Source organism: Astatotilapia calliptera, chromosome 12 (genome assembly GCF_964374335.1).
Source record: "Astatotilapia calliptera chromosome 12, fAstCal68.1, whole genome shotgun sequence".
NCBI classification, from domain to species: Eukaryota; Metazoa; Chordata; class Actinopteri; order Cichliformes; family Cichlidae; genus Astatotilapia; species Astatotilapia calliptera.
The window spans coordinates 19,705,794-19,727,590 of record NC_137433.1 but is presented as its reverse complement, the minus strand read 5'-3'; the positions used below and the strand labels follow the sequence as shown (position 1 = coordinate 19,727,590).

General features: G+C 39.4%; 1 protein-coding gene across 4 annotated transcripts; it reads right to left on the bottom strand.

Annotated features, from left to right (window-relative positions):
* Positions 1-1,177: 1,177 nt before the first annotated feature.
* On the bottom strand, positions 1,178-20,971 carry LOC113032943 (ceramide transfer protein-like). Of its 4 annotated transcripts, XM_026186091.2 has the most exons (19): positions 20,621-20,971; positions 20,291-20,502; positions 20,052-20,186; positions 17,693-17,809; positions 10,966-11,073; positions 10,688-10,826; positions 10,118-10,201; positions 9,832-9,989; positions 7,594-7,686; positions 7,342-7,428; positions 7,136-7,228; positions 6,677-6,754; positions 5,922-6,017; positions 5,623-5,755; positions 5,462-5,532; positions 5,241-5,369; positions 4,199-4,328; positions 2,519-2,656; positions 1,178-2,317 (listed from the first exon to the last, which is right to left on the bottom strand). In XM_026186091.2, exons 2-18 carry the CDS (start codon positions 20,378-20,380, stop codon positions 2,529-2,531), a joined length of 1,869 nt encoding a protein of 622 aa, XP_026041876.1. In that variant the 5' UTR covers positions 20,381-20,502; positions 20,621-20,971; the 3' UTR covers positions 1,178-2,317; positions 2,519-2,528. The 4 variants fall into 4 exon arrangements, with proteins under 4 accessions (XP_026041876.1, XP_080165281.1, XP_026041877.1 ...); XM_080309155.1 differs by having other exon boundaries at positions 20,291-20,971; XM_026186092.2 differs by having other exon boundaries at positions 10,118-10,198; positions 20,291-20,971.
* Between the last annotated feature and the right edge of the window lie 826 nt (positions 20,972-21,797).

Genomic DNA, 21,797 nt, shown 5'->3' with positions numbered 1-21,797 from the left:
TAGATGTCAGTAGTTATTCTTTCTAATGTTGCCATGATTGTGTTTAAGGACTGATGAATAAGTAAAATACAGACTACAGCTGAAAGTTAAAAAAAAAAATAACTACCTTTTATAAAAAGAAGAAAAAAAGAATATTTTCGAAATCTGTCAAAAAACAATCAAACAACCTGATTAAAATAAAAAGCTTTTTACCCACATTTGAAGCCACTGAACGTCTCTGAGAAGTCAGAAATTAATCAAGTATCACATACAACCACTAAAATTAGTGTTGTTCAGGAATGCAGTAACAATATTCAAGCATATTCTGGTGGAATAACCATAGTAGAAACAAAAAATTTTGTAACAAGCAAAACTTAATTTAGGACTACTTTGGTAAACCTGACATTGGAAGGTGGTGTGAAAATGTAAACGCTCTACATAAATTACACAGATGTGATACAATGCAGCTGACAGTAAAAAACACAAAAATATTATATACACAGAGATATAGATTATACACAGACACACACTTAAAGTGTTAATAAAATAGGTCCAAGAATGGATCCCTATGGAACACCTACACTGATGGCAACGCTTTTAATCAAGTTCAAGATCTTTCGTGACACAATAAAGTGCATTTTTTCTGACTCCAGGTCTGTGTTTGTAATAACTTAAAAACTAAACTAAACTAAACCATAAAACACCAAAAACACTTACAGTTTTTTGTATATTCATTTTAATTTACAGAACATTGTCAAATTGCAATACATTTAGTGCAAATAACACTTCTGATGTACAACTTAGAAATATACAAAGTGTGTAGATTACTGACAAAAATATCAAAATTAAAAAGACTAAATGCATTCTTCAGCTGACACCGCTCAGAGATTTAGCTCTTATCATTATCTGCAAAACAATTATCCAGATCCCTCCTAACCTCAAATCTCTTTTTTCAAACCATGCAGATCTACTGACTGCTAAACTCCCAACTATTGATGGCATTGAACACAGTCGAAATTGAAACCTTGAGGTAAGATGATGTGAAATGCTGACCCTCCCCCTCCCAACCCCACCCAGTTTGATTTCAGTGTTGATAAATGCACGTCTGGTGGCTGAACAGTAGAGAAAGCCAGAACTCCTGGCGTCTAAGGCATACTGGGGGTAGTTTATCAGTCAAAGTGCAGGAAACCACTGCACGGTAGTGTGGCATCTGAAATGTAAAATCATCTGACTGAGAACATAAGGAACACATTATAAAATGATAAGCCTATTTAACATTTAATAACAATTCCGCTTAAAAGCAAGCAGGAGTAATTTATAAATCTGACACTCTTGAGTGAACAGAAAGATTTTCTTTTCCCTGCCTCACCAGGGTCTGAAAATAGAGATGAGAAAACCTAGAGGGTACAAAATGTATTCATTCAGCTCTCAAAGAAAGAGAGGAATCTTCAAACCAGACACTAGGGCCGGTCCTTTGCAAATATCTGTCAGCAACAGCATGCTGACTGACAAATACATGCAAATACCGCAACTTAGCATCTAACTAACGACATCATCTGGATAGTTGAAAATATTGTCCAACACAAGTCAATTAGACTTAGTAAGTGCTCCTCATCACTCTTGTTGTATCTAATCTGCCCATTTCTGTCATCAAATTCAAGCATTTAAGAGTCAATTCACATTTATCACAATTGATAATCTATTTGAAATCTTACCGTTTTATCTGTACAATACATTGTGTCCACGGTGTTCTCTGAAAGCTACTTTATAACAATCTAGAAATGTAAAGACTTCAAAGCTTTAGGCTCTGACCCCCCATCAAACTACAAAGAGTCGTCACAAGAGGATCAGCAAAAGGCAAGAAAGAGGAAATAGTGTACCACACCTCATCTGTGCTTTCACTGTAAGTATCTGTTCTCTTTCCTCTTTCATGGTAGTTACTTTAGCAGCAGCAAAACAAGTAGCTGTAATACTAGTGATTAGAGCAAACCCCCCAAAAGTTCAAGAAAAGTTTAATCATAGTAAATGTACAAAACAATTTACAAAAAAAAAAGAAAAAAAAGAACCCTAACAAAAAAAAACAAATAAAAAACAAAAAGCAAATTATCGGTAACAATTTGAAGACTGTTTAGGAAATGTTTCAGCTTACGTACAAACGAACCCATGACCAACAGGTTACAATCTAAGATGATAACTACTGATCCATTAGGGCCAAAAGCAGTCTCATCTTCAAGCAGCACGTCCTGATGGTGCGGTGACACGTGAATGGTCATGTGATCTTCAACAGTCACTTCAACAACGCAGTCTCCCCAGCAGGTGAACTTGGCACCTCTGAAAGCTGAAATGAGCAGGATTAAAAGAATACAAAGAATAAATTGAAGTAAGTGTATGGATCTGCTGGCTGATTCAAAATAACAGATACGAAATCAACCAGGAGATATCTCAAATAGTGTAATAAAGTCAGGATACAAAACAAAAGAATACAAATACAACTAAGTATAGAAGATCCCGCTGCTAATAACAGTGTTTCTGTGGTTACCTGTTTAAATTTAGAAAAGGATAGGCTTCCCAGCAGTTTTCTCCTGGACGTAGGAGGTGAAGCGTTTGAGGAACTTGGGATATTCTCTCTTGGCCACGGCTCTGAGTACTGATGCTGGAGCCCAGCCTCCGGGGTTTACTGCAGCCACACAGGAGTGAGGGAATAAAGACAAAGATGAAAACAAAAACCAATGTGTTCCTGCTGACTTATGATAAAACAATTAACAATAACTCAGTGATTCAGTGCACAGAGAGCTGTAACTGTTTAGAGGTGCCCTCTAGTGGGAGAAGGAAATGTAAGATTTATTAAATGAACATCCTTTGAACTGCTCAGCATCCCCGGCAATAAACTGGCTCAAGATTCCCCCTGCAGCGCTCCTTTATGTAACAGCCTCTTAGAGAAGAGGCCTGGACTGAAATTTCAAAGAAACCCAGACTGTGTGATCCATGTGTCAGAGCAGCTGTACTAAGTGTAAAAATGCTGATATCAGATTGTTTCAAATGAGGATAAAGGTGTATATTCATTTTTAACTTGTGACACAAGATGTTACCAAGCTAAAGATTGTCACATTGGATCCAGATACACTGAAACTACTCGATACATATTTTTTCTTTTAAGGCCTTTTGTTGTCTCTATATGTAAATCAACAATAATTTCTTTGTCTGAACCATTTAAACTGAATCCGAGGATCAACCCAGCTGATATATGTATATGTGCCAGCTGGAACATTCCATGTGTGCTTTTCTTATTTATTGCCTAGTGTTTTTTCATATAAAGTGGGGCAATAATGAACTTGAGTTTGATTACTTACAAAGAAACAAACAATTTCTAACTTTTATGGTAGTTTCATTTTGAAGGAGAGAGACAAAATATCAAGCAAAAAAATCTAGAAAAACATGTTACATAAATGTTATAGATCATTTTGCACGTCATTGACTCCTAAGTATTTGATGCTCTACAATCCAGACAGATTTCTGTCTCCCACACTGATAACAATCAGTCAGTCATTTACAGAAAGCAGCTTGTTCGGTGTATAAAGCACACCTGTCCACAAAATCCATTCCAACCTCTCCATTACCATGGGTGAGACCAAAGAGCTGCCAGAGGGTATCAAGGACCAGATCTTAGACCTGCAGACAGGCTGGAATTGTCTACAAGACCATCAGCAAGAAGCTCAGTGACTGATGGTTATACATTTCTCAATTTCTAAATAATCGCACCAACAGTCATCCTCAGGTTGGAGCTCCAAGATTATGCCTATGATGTGAAGATGATCACGCGAAAGGTGATGGATCAGCCCAAAACTAAATTGAAGGAGCTTATTAGTGATCTGAAGGCAGCTGGGACCACAGTCACCATCAGCAACACACTACACTGCAATGGACTGAAATCTCACAGCACTAGAAATCCCCCTGCTCAAGAACGCACATTTACAATGATAATAATATAATAATAATAATAATACAATAATTATTTCCCACCACTGTATGTGTAGGGACACATGCAGACTGAGTAAAACTGAAAAACTGATTTGAGGTTTGGTTGGAGCCTCTGGCATTTACAGTAGGTTGCATTATAGCAGGATTGTTGTTGCTACACAGGTTTTGTTTTGCTGGCCGTTGATCTTGCCTCAGGCACATATGCTAAGATCAAAACTAGATGATCTTCAGAGGTACTTACCATTGGCAATATAGTTGATCTTACACATGATGTTGTCTCTGCTTATTTCTTTGTCACCCTCTGGTGGGCTGACCAGCGTTTGGCAGATCATGGCAACATTGATTTTGGCACGAACACACCGGTTTGTGGGCTGAAAGTTAAAATAGACAAATAAATACAACAATAATAATAATCAAAAACAAAATACAAACAACCCCCCAAGCTAACACAACTCTTACTGTAGATGAACTGACAGGGTGAGTAAGATTAATGCTGTTCTTCTGTTTCGCCCCAAAAAAGTCTTGTTTAAAAAAAAAAAAAAAATGTTTGTAAAAGCTTTAATGAACTAAACACAGTACTTTGATGTAAACAAATACAAACATGCTCAAAACAGTCTTTGTCTGACAAAAACACAGTTAATGCATTAAAGCTCAAATCCAGACCTAATTACTCTCTGACAACAATCTACTTGCTATTTACATTAGTGTGCATACTAACATAATATATGCAGAAGAGGCTGATTAAGGCTGATTTGATAGGCGGACACAAAGTGTTGATTTCAGAATCTAACAGTGAAAATCTATTATCCCAATTTGCTTTCTGTTTTTAGGTGGAAGTTTCTTATCATTGAAAACTAACCACAGTATATAATGCTGTAGATACTGTACTCCAGTGTTTTGCAGGCAGGCACAGACAGATTAAGCATCTCAACATTTGCCAGGAAAGAGCGTGTTTATGACAGCAAATGGCTCCCCGAGATGGAAATTTATCCTGGAAACTTACTGTGTGTTTATAGCAGCAGAATTGAGGCAGTAACTGTGAGACTGTCTCACAAAGTCCTCACTTCTCTTGGCACTGCTAACTTAGTGTTATATTTGGACTGTTTCATCATTCAGAAGCATACCAAGATTTCAATGAGCCTGATATGTAATCACTCACTGTGCCAGAGTGTAGGCACAACAGCATGTTTAACACCACTCAGTCGCTGAATGGTATCAGAGAGTTGGGCGGTTATATGAACACATGATGGAAAACAATGCAAGCCTCAGAGGGTTAATCTTACAGGGGCGTCATCGTGGTCCACAGAGAAGTTGCAGACCAGCCATGTGTCGGGGTCGTTTTCATTTCTTGGTGGAATCATCCTGATGGCTGACAGATACAGCACATCTCTCTGAGAGGCAGGCCACACTCTCTAAAACATGAAAGACAAAATTCAGCAGGCAAATCAATCAAAAACAGGTGGTTTAATGCTACTGATGAAAAGGCACCATGTACTCAGTATACCTTGTGTGTCTGGTACACAATGATGGCATTATCAGAGAGCTTTTCCACAACGTGGAAATTTTCAATGGTGGCTGTGGGAGGGAGAGTTCACATCAGGTCATGGCAATAACACAACGAGAGTCAAATAGTAATAATATGTTGGACTAAAACACAGATCTTACTCTCCCAGTCCAATCGGACTGCAGTGTCCCAGAAGTAGTGGCAGACCTCATGTCCAGTTACCCCCTTCACAGCATGTGTCGCTTTGAGGGGATCCAGGACGATGCCGTTCTCCTCCACTTCCCTCCTGTATACCTGTTACACAGCACCACAGACAGAATATTATAAACACACTAACAACTTCACCCGTTACTAAAAACTAAGATGATTTTTTTTCCAGCCATTTAAAAGTTTTAAATCACCATAATAACTTTTAAAACATCAATGAGATTTAAATATTCACAGCATTCTCTCTCCTCACCTTCATCTCTCCTTCTTCTACCACCAGTTGCCAGTTGGCATCGCCCCCCACCTCCTGGATGGAGTAAGCCATGTGATTCTGCACAGTTTCCTCCACCTAAGAGTCAGATATTGATTTAATGATGTGTTAGGCAGTCTTCTCCTGTTGTTACCAACAAGGCACAGTTAGAGAGGAACCTGAGGTTCCTATGCTCAGGTGTAATGATTGACAGCCCTGACCAATCAACACACCTTCCACCTATGCTGCTATTGTTTAACAACATAGGAGGCATGAGGAAAACTACTGGTGTGTCAGAATCACAGGAATGTCTTAAGCAAATACATTATCCACAAAGCAGTAGCCAAATAAATATTAGGCACTTGATACTGCTTGGGGTGTTATTTAACATCTCAACAATGAGTTAAAAATATAGTGCAAAGCTAGCCTGGATTCATGCCTGTTCATGCTGTGGAAGGAGAAGCGTGCAGTGAAGAAAGGAGGAGGAAATGAACCAAATTCCTAACATGCACAGAAGACCTACTTTGTGGTAAGGACAACTCAACCTGCTCTCTCGGGAAATTTCAACTCTGACTAGGTAGGTTTCCCCCCCCCTCATGGGTCAATGTACAGCACAATGTATAAACACTAGTATACTATAATCCTCAAAATATTAGTGAAAACCTGGAGCGAATGGTTAGTAGACATGCCGTTTGCTCATGCTCTCTCTGATTGTCATGGAAAGCAGCAGGCTGCTCTTAGCTGACCAAGCACAGTACCTGAGGGCTGAATCTGTGAATGTCATCTGAAGCACTGATTAGCTCGATCGAGGACAAGGAAGAAGAGTGGCTATAGGGCTGTACAGCGGAGAGAGGGTTGAAAAAGAAAGGAATAAACAACAAAAACTGAAAAAGACACCACGGCAGCAGAGCAGAGGAGAACAACCACAACCTGCTAAAGTAGGATTTCATATGAAGCCATCATGTTAGCTCTTGAAAAACACTGCAGTGGGCACAAAATGATTGCCCCACAGTTAAGACATTAAACAGTTAAGATGACACATGACCACATCATGAGTAATTTTTCAGGAGTCAGCACCAAGTAGGCTGTAAGCTGCCTTTGATTTTTACAGGAATGATTAGGCAAAGAAAAGAGCAGCAACTTGTAGCCTTAAATTACAACACAGTGGGATAGGAATAGGGTGAAAGGTATAGTGACAATAAAAATATGCTGCGCACCTTGTTGGCAAATCTGTGTGTACCGATGGTGGAGTAGGCATCACTAGGGGAAGCCAGAGTTAGTCGAGGTTTTCTGACCTTCTCTGACTGGCACTGAGGGAAACAGTAAACAGAAATAGACACTTGTTTATAGATTAATTTATTGGAGATTCATGTTTTTGAAACATGTCCTGACTTTGCGAGGCCCATTTAGGTCTTCATCACACCTGCTCCTCTATCTTGTCTTGTCTGTCCAGTGCAGCTTCCACTGCATCAAAGAACTCCTCTTCATTGATCAGACTGTTGGGCCCCTCCTGTGAACAAACAATAACAAGCACACAATGTCAGAATTTGTGATTCCTGTGAGAAAAGCCTCACCCAAGATTAAAAACAACAGGGATGTGCAACATCAGGAAATCTTCCTACTTTCGTCATCTAGTTTTTATCTAATCCATTCAGCTTATCTGATTTCATTGTACCTCGTAGTCTGGGCCTCCATAGTGTGACTTTTTCTTTAGTTCATTCACAGCAGACTTGTAGGCATCTTCTACTTTCCTCCTCTTTTCCAGCTCCTACACACACACACACACACAACACACACACACACACACGAGATGCTGTTATGGTTAGTTCAGCTGTATTGAAACTTTGAATAAAAACGTAGAGCGTGTAAACACAGAAACCCATTGAACCAGCACTGTAGCCCTAGCCTTTTCTTGACGTCATCCAGCAGAAGGGCATGTGACAACACAACCGTCCACTGCAGTCCGATTCTACTTTAAACAGTTTTTAACCTGGTAAAAAAAAGGTGTGATTTCCAGCCAAGCACATGAATTGCCTGTTTAATTCACCGCAAGAGAAAGGTCTCCTGTGTCGTTTTTATACAAGCAACTTCCTCCCCAAAACCAAACAGAGTTTTTTTCCAATAGTGTGTGGACAGAAATACACTGTTTCCTGTTGTGTGTTATGTCTTACTTCAGACAATGTCCCAGCCTCATTCTCATAACATTGTCAGGAGTTTGTGTGGAAACATTTCCTGTCACACCAAACACTATGCTTAAATTAACAACATGACAGGTGATTTAAAAAAAAAAAAAAAGAAAAAAAATCATAAAAGTGAAGTCAACTACCCCATTATTCAGCCATCTGTTAAACAAGTTTTAAATATTTTAATTGTGTGTCTATAATGTTATTTGCCAGGGACAAAAACTGTCATTTCACACAAATAATCTCAATGATTGCTTGAATAGAGAACTAAAGAAGTTGGACTATATTCCAGTGTCACTGTTATAATAAAATCTATCACTTAAAATAACAGGAATGCAGTAAATCGCCTGTCTGCAAAAGAAGATGAACAAAAATACAGTCTAACAACTTGAACTGCAGGAAAAAAGATACTTAAGACAAAGTTTTGAAGTACAGCAATTACAAAAAAAAAAACAACAGGTAAGCTGAATCAAACAGGCTCATCTATAATACAAAACAATTAAGCTCTAACGAGATATTATTAAATGCAGAAAAATAAGACACAAAGTCAAAGAAACTGAACAAAGTGCAAAGAGAGGCCTAGATATATTCCAGAAAACACAAAATAACCAGAATGTGATACTGCAGTAAGTTGTGGACAACCAGGACCCTGACATACAGAGACCTACTGTAAAGAAATGGCCGTGGGTCTGCAGAGGTATCCATTTTTGTGTCTGGTGTTTGAGCAGCTCTGTCGTCCTCCTTTGTAACATTCGCTTTGGCAAACTTTGCCTTGAAGTCCGAGTACTCATCTTCTAATGTAAACTTCAAGTGTGAGGTGAGGTGTGTCCTGTTCCTCTGAGTGTATGCTAATATACATCAAAACACTGATAACTTTGAGGTAGTGTCACTCAGGTATTCTAACTGTAAAAGGCTTCCCGGCTTTGAGGGCTGGGCAGGAGCACACCTACCTTACACAGGGAAAAGAACTGGTTTGACGAGGTCGGATTATATGAGCTCTGAAGAGCATTCCTTTAAAGACACAGGCCACTCACTGAATATTAATGAATATGAGTGCGTTATAGGAAGTCTGACTTATTCATGTATTTACCAACCCATATTTGCCAATGATGCTTGGTAGCAAGTTCACATTAAACCTTTCAGTGGATAGTTGGATTATAAGGACGGCTGAAATGATTTTTCTTGCTGCCTGAGCATAGTCTCCAGTCTCCTTTTGTAATGAATGAGATTTGCTTTGCATTTACAGCAGGTGCTTGGATGAAGAATTGAACTGCAAAGCATCTTGCAAGCAGTTTATTTCATTAATATTTCCCATAGAATATAAAGTGCAAGAGCAGAATCCCAGAATAATGAGTCACTTAATAGAAGACGCACACAGACTGAAGAAAAATAAAGACTGAAAGATTGAAGAAGCACATCTAAACTAATAACTCCAAAAGAGTCAAGTCTACACTATTTAGTCAAAGCTATATATTTAATACAGAATCACCTTGTAACCTTTCCAAAACAAAAACTGCACCTTTTTAATTATAAATGTTACAATACTGTAAGTATCAAGTCTAGACAACCGAGTGTTGCATCACAACCTCAGAGACAGAGCCCAAATGATAACATCGAGCTCTTTAAGGGAAATGGAAGCAACACTCAGCTCCTCAGTCAGCAGCAGTACCCACAGCGGTGGCTGCAGACACGCCCATTGGGGAAACTTTACTCTTTGTCCAAAGCCGTACCTTGTCCAGTCTTTTCTGCCAGCTGTCTTCTCGTTTCGTCATCAGCTCGATGCAGTGTGACAAAGTGGAGAGGATGCCTGCTGTGGTGGCTTTGAAAGTGATGGCTTCACCCTTAAAGTCTATCCCATTAATACCTTTAGGACTGGCAGGAGAAAACACTGGCACAGAGAGGAAGAGAGAAAGCAAGAACAAAAATAAACAATGGTGTTCACACTTACACTGAATTTGTTATAATCAAGCCAAGTAATGCAATGGAAAGTCAAAGAGTATTTACAGATAGACTCACATTTCTCTTTGCTGCCATTATTGTTGTGATTATATTCGCTGTCAGGTCTCGCAGAAGTGGGAAAGTCATCGTCATCATCCTCTACTAGTTAGAAAACAACAAGCAGTTATAGCTTCATCTCCCTGCCCTGCATAGTTATTAGTGTATAACTTATAATATTTTAAAACCTATTTCATGTTACTGAATAATCCACGTCCACATAATTGCAGGTAACACATTAAATATCTTTGTGCAAATAAACAATTAGGGTTGTGTCTGCATTGTAATACAAATTCAATAAACATAGTACAAATAAAAAACCTGACAGCAAATTTAAACCCACATAATGTCTTGTTAAGTTATTGATTTCTGAATCCTTTCTCAATGAGCATTACCTACTCTCATACTGCATGAAACGGATAAAAAAAAGATCTCTGTTAATGTTCTGCTTTGCTGTGCCAGTAAACAACAAAGCCAACTCCCCCACACTGCTCCAGAGATCACTGTTTTACAAACAGAGGCAACTCAAAACAAATGTACATCTATTTTTGAAGTAAATCTGATGCTATGCAAGGTCAACAACTGGTATACCTCTGTCCCTCTGAAATTCATCTTTGGAAACGGCATCGGCACAGGAATCAAAGTACTTCTGCAGGGTGTCCACTTGTCTGCACAGGATGTCTCGGAAAGTTTCCATTTCTGCAAATTTCTCACGCAACCTGTGCCCCTTCTGAGCAGGGGGGGGGGGGGGGGGGGAGACGAAGAGATGCAAACAGGAAAAAGATAATATAAAAGACTGAAAAAAAAGAAAAAAGAGATGTCACGCTTAACCAGATCTTTCAACTCAGTCACTGATGACGATGATTTACCTTGAAGGAGGATGTAGATGTGGAAGACAAGGCACTAGCTGCTGAGGTGAGAGACAACATGGAACCATGACGCCTCAGACTCGTCTCTGAACCGTAACCAGACTCAGCCTGCAGGTGCGTGGGAATGTGGGAGGACAGCAAGAGAGACACGAAACAAAAAGGTGAAGAGACAAAGAGGAAGGAACAAAAGATCAGTAAAAAGGCACATTAAACATTAAACAAACTGCAATATAATAAGAAAACCTGGTGATCATCAAAGTTAGACATAGGGAGCTCAGTTCCTGACTAATGCTGAGCTGGACCCGAGCAGGACCCACACCTACACAGAAACATTCCCTCACAGTCTGCAGAGACTGGCCAAGGTTGACGAAGAGACATGCAGAAACCCAGCCTTTAGGCCCAATGCGTGGTGGCTGAGTAACCATGGAAATAACTGTCAAGCTACTTTAGTAACTTCACAAGGGTTTCTTGTAACTATTGTGATGTGTGTGCTAACATGCAGTGTATCGTTTCATTTGAAATGACAAAATTGATTTATGACCAGGATTTAGGGAGTGGCAGTGATGACATCCGTTCTGCAACAGCAAACTGATGACTTCACGATTCCTGCACTACTGAGTCAGCAAAGTAAAAAGAGATCTATATAAATATGTAATATATATATTTTAGTTTAGTAAGTGTTAATACCAAGCCAAAAATCTCTAAAGCTGTACATGCCACACACAGTTGTCAAAGTGTCCATACAGACAGCAACTTCATAACCCATATTATTAAAGCCTCTCATTTAAATGCGCATGTTTCCTTACATGGAATGTGTGTGTGAATGGGTGGATGACTGGATATGTAAAGCGCTTTGGGGTCCTTAGGGACTAGTAAAGCGCTATATAAATACAGGCCATTTACCATTTACACAGCATAAACGGAAACATTATTTTGCCATGGTGGTAATATGTTTTAAGACTCTCAGGTGATTTCCCAAGGTTTAGTCATGGCTTTATGTCCAATTTTCCACTTGATTTCAAAATTAAGACATGGTTGCAAGCTATTTCCGTTGGCTAATTGGCATGCAGAAAAATTTCCTAACGACAGAGAGCAAACTGAAGAGGGATCAGGTGACAATCTTGACAGAGCGCCCACGTGAATTCCTCTGCTGTAATATCCCACAGTGAGAGACTGAGAAAACCGACATCAAACAGCGGCAACCAGGTAACGATCTAAGTGTTTAAAACCATAGCAACAGAAAACTTAATCACTCAATAAAGAGTTTGCTGTGATATTAACATCATGGTTATTGCTTCACAGTTGCATGCCTTCTGCAAGCAGTCAAGCTGCAGTTTACATCTGTATCTGTCTGCACATGACCTCTTAGTTATCAAATGTCAATACTTCATGAATTTATTGCAGATATTTGTCTAAATTTTAGTCACAAACCTTTTTCCAGCAGCCATTCTCACATGAAATAGGTGATTAAAACACCACTGAAGGTTTGTACTGTTTAGGTACAATGCTTTAATTTATGTGATTCATGTGTGTTTATCTATCATTTCGTATTAAAATGGCTGCTGTAAAAACAGGCTGTTCACTTATGAATTCTTGAATTATGTCCAAAAACACTTCGTAAAGTTGTGGTGAATTGTTTCCGAGATGTAACATTAGTGAGAACGAGCTGGACAGGCAATCTCAAAACACGATAAAACTGACATATTAAAGCATGTATTTAGTACAAAGCAGTATATAGCTTCTCTGTTTCAAAAGCTACACAAAGACAAGATTTAAGTAACAACCAGATTTACTCCTCCCCTCTACCAGTGTTGTGATTAACCTTTTACAACATTTGTATTTTTCATACAAGACACACATTATCACCACACAAAAAACACCACAGAACGAATTTAAATTCAAAACAGTGACAATAAAGCACCTTCACTTAACTAACCACAGAAACATTCATTGAACTGTACACTGTAATGACACAGACTACACACACAAATACACTGAGAGTCCAAAGTCAAAGCAACTGTTTGTTTTAAAACAATCTTCTGCTTTCGGGCTGGCTGTCACTGGATAGCCAGCAAAATGTAAACATAACTTAAAAAAAAAAAAAAAAAAAAGAGAAGATTTTCTAAATCTCTACCCACAGAGAGCAAAGCTTCAGCGTGTCAATGCCGAGCCACAAATATCAATATCCAGATAACTGCCATAGCAACTGTATTTGCTGATGGATGTCTTAGAGTAATAATGACTTTAACAAAACATGAAAATTTATTAATTCTTATTAAGAAAGCCAGTGAATACACTTAAGAGCTACATGGGTTAATAAAGTTTTGGCAAAAAGTGTTACAGATATCTTACAACAAAATAAAAAACAAATACATAAATGCAAAAATAAATAAATACTGTAAAAGCTGATTTAAACTGCTAATATAATAGTATCCCAACTAAAAATCCAGTTTTAAGTGAAATGCGACATCCTCAATGCTTTCTAAACACTAGAGCCTTCAATCTAAAATATATTTATTCTTTTCTGCATTTGTTGCTAATGCAGATTATTACATTTGATTGACAATATATAATTACCATTTTGTGCAGATGACAGATGTTATTTTTACAGTGTTGCTAATTTGGTACAAACAGAAAAAGCAGTAAAGTGCAATGAAGCAATGACGAGACCAACCTATGACCAGAGACTGGCATTTTTATGTTGCATGACAACCATGCAAACTTAACTCCACTCATTCTCGACGAATGAAATGGCGTCCTGATCTGAAGGTTTTATAATGTTGATGCTGATGAAATGAGGGTAAATGTGATGTAAACTCCTCAGAGATTGTCGATACATCTGAGGTTAGCTATGAGCTATGCAGTTTCGGTCTAATTTCCTACTAATAGTGACTAAGGCTGGCATGCAGTGAAGTTCATTAAAGAGACTAGTTCTTCTTATATCTCAATTTAAAACACTACATGCAAGCACAATAAAATTTATGCAGTGGGGGCAACGGAAGAGATGGATCACATCATTTTTATTGCCATAAAACTAGAATCATAATTAAAGATTTTAGTGATGGGTGACAGGGAGCAAGCAGCATGCCAAAGTGCTAAAAGCCCACCATCCGGCCATTCCAACAGCCAAAGCAGAGCAGGACACTGCGGCAGTCCCGGCGGTTTGCTGGCCTCAACATGGCCAGCCACTTCCCCCAACACTCCCAATGTTGTGACAGTTCAGAAGCTTTAATCCGGTATTCCCGTTTCCCCGGACACACCTCACTATTAAACAAAAGGAAATAGGAGGAGGAGAAGAGAAGCCATGCAGGCTTTAGCTCAGCTCATCAAGTAAAAGAACAGAGCTACAAGAAAAGCAAAGGACGAACAGAGAAAAGCAGTCATTTCCTCCGTAGCGAACAGAGACGAGGCAGACACTAGCTGCACCGTCTCAGTCAAAGGAAGGAGTCTTCTAAATTCCTTGGTAGTGAAACGGAGTCCCCTGTCAGTCAGTCCTTTACAGTCACACACATGGGCTCAAAGACAAAAACACCAACATGCCCTCCACTCTCGCTGCACACAACCATCAACAGACCACACACCCTGATATGTGAAACCTTTTCCTCTTGTCCGTCCTTATGTCCGGCATCCATCACTGAGCAAGCAACCGTGATTGTGTGTGTTTGCATGGAAGAGTAAGAGCGAGAGAAGGGAGAAAATGAAGGGTGCATGCATGTATGCATTAGAGCGAAACGCAGGCTGTCTGGGGCTGTTTGTGTAATAAACCAATAAAGTATGGGTGGGCGAGTGAAGAAGCATACTGTATATTATAACAGAGAGAGAGAGAGCAGCAGAGAGTGGGAGGCAGGGGATAATACTTGTCTGGAGCTTTACTTCTATCTACTTCTTTCCTTTTATCTCTCCTTTACAAAGAGATGTGAAGGGACCAGTGAAGTTCAGACAGTCCTCAAAACCATCCCAAAGAAGTGGCAGCAAACCCACAAATAAAACAGTAAGTATTCCCCCCCCTCCCTTATATGACCCCTTTGAATACTCCTAAATGGATCAGCCTTCTCTGTGCAAAGGAGTTTTATGTGTCCCTCTTGATTTTGTTGCTGTGAGAACAGGCGATTAAACAAATGTATTATTCATCGAGAGCGGCACTTAACGTCCCCACATTTAGCACGACTTTTCCCACCACCAACACAAACACACCCACACATAAAAACACAAATGGATTTGCACAAAAACTACCTCTGACCAGCTTAATTTTGCCACGGTGATATACATATAATAGCCATTTGCTTTTGGGGTGTTTAAAAGCTGGAATCATTAGTCACCCCACATTAAAGCAAATTAAGAGTTGTTAAATACTGATTATTAACTTGCCCTGTATGAATTTATAAAAGTGGAACACAAAAAAATAAAAAAATAAAAAGAACGCCACAAAGTAGAAAAGGGTGACCTTCAACGATTTACACTGAAATGCACTGCTATCACACTGATGCTGGAAAGATGCTGTTATGTGTGTGCTCTATTGTTGCGAAGAAGTGTTGAGGACTAGGACAGAAAAAGAACCTACAAATGAAATATTTATATTTATAGCACATGTTTTAGAGTTTCAGCAGAAACTTTAGTGTATGCTAGTTAGCCTGGAAACACAGACAACAATATTCCACATAGTGTACACTGCATGATGCAAGTCCTTCTTTTTCCAATTGGGAGCAGTACAAACACTACAGTAATGCTGAGGTGGTGCTTCATTAAGCTCACTGAGGTTGCTGTGGGTTACAGTTCAGACATAACTTTGAAATACTCTCACACCCTTGTTAATGGACTGCTGACCTCAGGTCACTCACACCCACACTAAAAACCATCCAGCAGGACTCACAAAGTGAACTGACAGCACTCTTCGGTGGAGAAGCACGGCTTATGAGAATTCATGAAAAAGTGAATGTTTTTTGAATGGTGCGTGTTCACTGCGCTACAATAAGAACCACTATAAAAACAAGTCTCTTACATCATTTTGGCATGGACCATGAAATGAATGTACCACCGATGTAATGCACTGCAGTTTAAAGAAAGGCAGTAGTAAGTTAACAACAAATCTCCATTCAACTTCAGGAATGTCAGTCTGTCCAGTTAGGAAGCATGCTGTTCAAGTCAAAGTATCAATAGATGCACCGGAGAGGCAACAACCCCCCCCCCCCCCCCAAAAAAAAAATAGATTTCCAGCTGGTGGCCTCTTTCCTTGTCACTTCTGAGGAGACAAGATGGTACAACAAGAGATCTAGACAGGGCTGTAGAAGGTCATCAACTCTGCAGCAGGATCTGCTCCTTTATGCAATGACAAACAGATGGAGCAAGCCCTTAACATGACCTCTAGAGGATTACTCGTGTACATGTTTCTAACCAAACTGTCAGAAACAGACTCTATGAGGGTGGCATGAGGGTCCAGTGTACTTTAGTGGGACCTGTGCACCATGCCGCTCATATGGCTTTTGCCAGAGAACATGAGAACTGGCAGCTCCACCATTGCCACCCCGTTCTCTTTACAGATGATATTGCAGGCATGTGCCTAACAACTATCATCACGCCATGTGGTATGGTGTCATGACATTGGTTATCATCTTACACAGACCACACAGTTTTGGGGGAGGAAGCTGTGAACGTGTTTACATAAAAGAGACAGTGTTTTCTCCAGATGACCAATGAGGAATAGGGTTAGAAAAAAATGTATCGAATTTAAAATGTATAACCTGCTGTTACGCTTAAACTTTACTTGAAGTAAGTAAAGGACAAGTATAAAAAAAAAAAACCCCACTAACTTAAATGACTTACTTGAAAATAATCTTTTAAGGTCAACAAGTGCTTTAATCAGCCGAGACACTGAGTGAGACACACAATCAAATGAATACCTCCGGTAACTTTGTAACTTTTGCCCCAAAACTCAGAGTTAAACCTTAAGTTCCCTGACTAACCCCACAATCCGCTTCCAAGTAGAGGCCTTGGGGCAACTGTGTATCAACAGTCTGAAGTCATGTGATCCGAAGTTACACAGTCTCAGCCTTATAAAATGAAGGTCCAAAATACCAACACACACACACACCTAAATACAACCTTTCAGACACTACCTGAACCATATCCAATTTGTTTTACAAACTTTATGCTCAGAGGTGATATACCATTAACCAGATGTCCTTGCAGAGAAAACAGCTGCCTACTATGTAACAACATCCCCACATCAACCCCTCACTCTTCAGATTCCTCACATTCCCAGGGTAAAGAGCTCTCAGTATGTGTGTATGGGTCTGATTCTTGCCCTGCCACACCCTGTTCACTAAGAAAGGAAACAGATAAAACTCAAAAAAGGGAAAAAAGAAAGAAACAAGCCTTGAACTCAAATTCAACTCCAATGCTGAAAAAAAACAAAAAACAAAACCCAACAACACGGACAGCAAAACTATTTTTAAGTGATTACATCAACAAAAAAGGAAGAAAAGCTAACACAATACTGCTTAAGAAACACTTTTCTGATTCTCAACAAGCTCCTGCTGTCTCTGATGACAACAGGAACTGAAATCATGTTACCTAAAATTAATCTGTCAAGGTAATGCAGCTCGCATGCAAAAATAATATAATCCCAAGAAAGTCTGTATGACAGGCAAACAATGATCTCAAAAGAAGCTAAGGAGAAAGTTTATTTTAAAATATGCAGAAGAAAGAGAAAAATCACCAAACTGCTCACCTTATGTAGTTCTATCGACTCAATCCACTGGAGTCTGTGCTCGGGATCTTCGGCTCTGAGGTACCAAACGCTGTCGTTCACGCTGACATCAAAACGACACTCGTCAAACTCATGAGGCTGTGCAGAGAGAAGGCAGAGCGCATGGGTAGTTATTAGAGTGCATGAGTCAGAAAATAAAATAACCAGAAATTTGAATATCAAAATACAAATTTCAATAACATTTTCCCTTAATGAATAACATTTCTAAGGAAAGAGCAAAATCCCACTTTAGCACCTCTGTCTGTGGCAAAGGATTACTAACAATGACACATTCCAGACACATATGGACTTAATCAGCCACAGAAATGCATATGCCATGGAATAAAGACGGATTTTAATTAGAAGATGATGTCTTGAGCCTGCTGTCGTAGCCCTTAACAACCGTAGTGGAGCAGCGCTACATAAAACAGATTATTCCAGCACACTGTCACCTGACCCAAGGTCATCATAAGATTTCCGTCAATTTCTCAACCAAGTCTTTCAACTATTGCACTTCCACATTCTACAACACACCCCACCCAGCTCCAGCTACTAACCGCCTCAGGCACCAAAACATGTGCAACAAAGAATTCTCTCCTTTCCTCTGAAACTGGAATTTGCTTACAGCTGAGAAGAGATCTGCAACAAGTAAGACACAGTGGGGTTCAATCTCTGTCCGTCCCCACCCCCATTTTCCCTATTCAGCAGTGTTCAGAATACAGCTGCTCTGTCAGCTGACAAAATTGTATGCTGCCAAAGTTTAATTAGATTTGCTGAATGTTGCTCATGTGCTGGCTTATTTGCAGCCACTGACAACAGCAACACACAACTCTGGACATCTATTGTCAGCCTGCAAAACTTTATGTAACATTGTAGTAATGCTTTAACGCTGGTATTGCATTTCACAGCTTGTATATTTAGAATGGGCACAAGCATGGGGTGGATTTTTATGACCCTTAAATGCTTTTTACTGAAGTTCCTAACAAAATCAGCGCTGCCGTATTCCCTTACCAGAAACAGTCGGATATGAAAAAAGTGCTCCTGTTTTAAATTTTCACTATAAAGGTGTGTGCAACTTTGTGCCCATCCAGCCATGATTATAGCTTTGACAAATCCAGTTTATCTTGCACTGCTGCATCAGGCACAGACCATAAACCTTCTCTTTACAATGAAGTTTATAACGCTTTCCCTATGACTGGAACGTTCTCTTCCCCTTTGCGTAAGCACAGCTGTATCTACACGGCATTAGCTTTTTTTTTGTTTTTCAAACGTGTACATTTCTTCACGAAAAGTCTTATCAGTCCACTGATAAGACTTAGTCATTGTCAGATCCTAACTTTTCCTTCTTGTGACATTTTACAACGCATCTGTGTGCATCAGATTAATTTAATAATATTTAATACAAGATATACAAATATTAAGTATTACTTATACTAGATTAACTCTTAAAACTGATAAATGGTGGGAAAATGCAATGACATGTACAATCAATGGGAGCTTCTGGTGTCGGTCTTTACTTACAAGTTGTGTATCAGTGTGTAGCTGTTACATGGGAGCTAAGAAGCAAAGATTTGTTTGTGCATTCCTGAGTCCTTAGACCCCGCTTTAGTGGAAAAAAAAAAAAATAGAGGCAGGGAAAAGTTTGGGTCATGTTGCTCCAATTACTTGTGAGCATGTGTAATAAAACTGTGTACATTCTTGGTTTGGCTACTATAGCGCAATTACAAAACAACCGTGCTCCATTCAGGTCTGCACAAGCATAGGAACTGATATTATGTTCACACCAACAAGCAGCAGGACCTCACTGTGACCTTCTTAAGTTGTACTTTTAAAAATCGTGTAATCCTATTGAACACAGCTGCGCAAATTACAGTAAAACCAATTGTTTGGCTTCTGTACTTGTATGATCAGAGAGAGAGAGAGCAGTGAATATTTAACCAGGGTGGTAGGTCTCAGTTTATCTGACTAACAGGAGGCCAGAATAGGAAGAATGTAGGTCCAACCTCTACAGTGTGTGGTCAAAGCTTACATCTGAAACCCTGGGCAAACGCTAATTTATAGTAGATAACAAGGGCCACGAACAATTGATAGCGCTATGATCACTGAAGCAATGTTCCCTTGGTATGCTCAAATATCTATCTGTAATCTCAACACAGCCTCAATATAAGTTAATGTTCACCTTTCTGTCTTAGAGGAACATGGAGAGCGTGTGCTAAGAATAAGAAGAGATCAAAACAGGGAGACCTACTAGAGAAACAACTATCCTCTTATGAGCCCTCACTTACTGAAATGCTGAACAGGTGCTAAGCTCGCTGTGATGTTGGCCAGTTTAAATACTTACTGTGATGACTGCCTTGCTGAGGCACAAAGAGCCCCTGCAGCCGTACTCCCGTTCATCCTCCGACTTGTAGTAACTCAAAGTATTGTTTTTCAACACAACCCATCGGTCCTGCCACCCGTGTATGTAATTTGTCCACTGTAAACACACAAGACGTGAAGTACACAGTTACAAAGCTGCAACACGCGCTCAGCAGGTGATCTAGTGCAGCAACACTTGCACACCGATTAAATTAAAGTTACCTTGCTTAGGACGCCTCCAAGCTCCAGGGGCTGCCCGGATTCCGGGTCCACATCCTCATCCGAACTGGACGATGAACTCTTCTCGGACATTTAACTCCAAGTTTACAAGAAAAGTTGAATCTGATCGTATCAGTGCAACCACGTAGCTCGACGCTAGTTGCTGGATTCGTTGAGTTAAAATACGGTTGCAGAAACGTTCTTCAACTTAAGGTCTGCAAAATAACGTTAATTGGCCATTAATGGAGAGTACAAAACAGCGTCTAGGTGGCGTAATATACCTTAGGTCACTGACAGACTTCAACCGAGTTAGCTTGTCTGGCCACCACCTACTCTGGAGGTGACAGCTGGATCTGATTTTCTCCGTTTTGCGTGCTTTGTTTTGAAACTGACGTCGTATACCACTGAGACTAGCTAACTAAGTTAGCGGTGGCTATCAAATGACGCAACTAGCTAGTATTACATTAACTAACAACTTGTGGTTGCGCTCGTTAGCTATCTTAGCTGCTGTCCATAAGCTCCTGCTCGACATGGAGGCCTTCGGGGAAACCACTACACATCAACTTCCATCTGAAAATCGACGAGCAGCGGACTGAGTCTCTGCTGTGGTTCCGCAGTTCAGTTAGCAGCAGTGGAGGACTTTCGGGTCGAGGGGGGAGGAGCCGCAGCCACGCTTTACTGTGTACGACCGCCGGTCACCCCCAGACCGGAAGTTATATGTGTTTGAATAAAATTAAAAGCTGGATATTTTTTTTAAATCAAAAGTTTCAAACATTGTATCACAAATAAATAGGTATTATAAGTATTTCAAACGGGTTTATAAGATTTACTGTTAACGTGTGTGCTTGCTTCAAGTTATCTCACTAGAACTTGTTAGTGATATAATTAGTATATAATCTAAGATAAGAAGAAAGAATAAATAAGAAAAACTATTAATAAAGTTGCCAAAATGGGAAATGACATTTCTCTAGTTAAAAGTAGTTACGTGTTAAGCATTTTTAACACCAAAATCAATCAGCTGATCCAGGCTTTGATCATCAAGGCTCTGCCCAATAGGGTGATCTGTAGTGGGACGATAGATCAGATCAAAAATATGAAAAATAGAAATAACAAAAAATAGAACAGTAGATATTGTCCACTGTTGGGTGTATAGAACAAAAATCTGTAATAATGGATAAATGTCTGGTTAACTCTAATAAATAGGTTGCATTATTCTTTACTTGTATTATATATATATATATATATATATATATATATATATATATATATATATATATATAGTTGCTGCATAGTCTCCAATGACTACAACTGTATGTATAAAACAATGTTGTATATAGCCTAACTTTTTGTGTAGACAAACATGATTCTTCTACCTCACATACAAGCCACAGGAGGAGATTTTTTGTTACCCACAGCAAGAATCAGTCCAGTTAATCAAAAGAAGCGGTTTACATTTAACACAAGAAACCAGTAAAACTGGAATAAAAAAAATCTATTTGGCATGACTTCT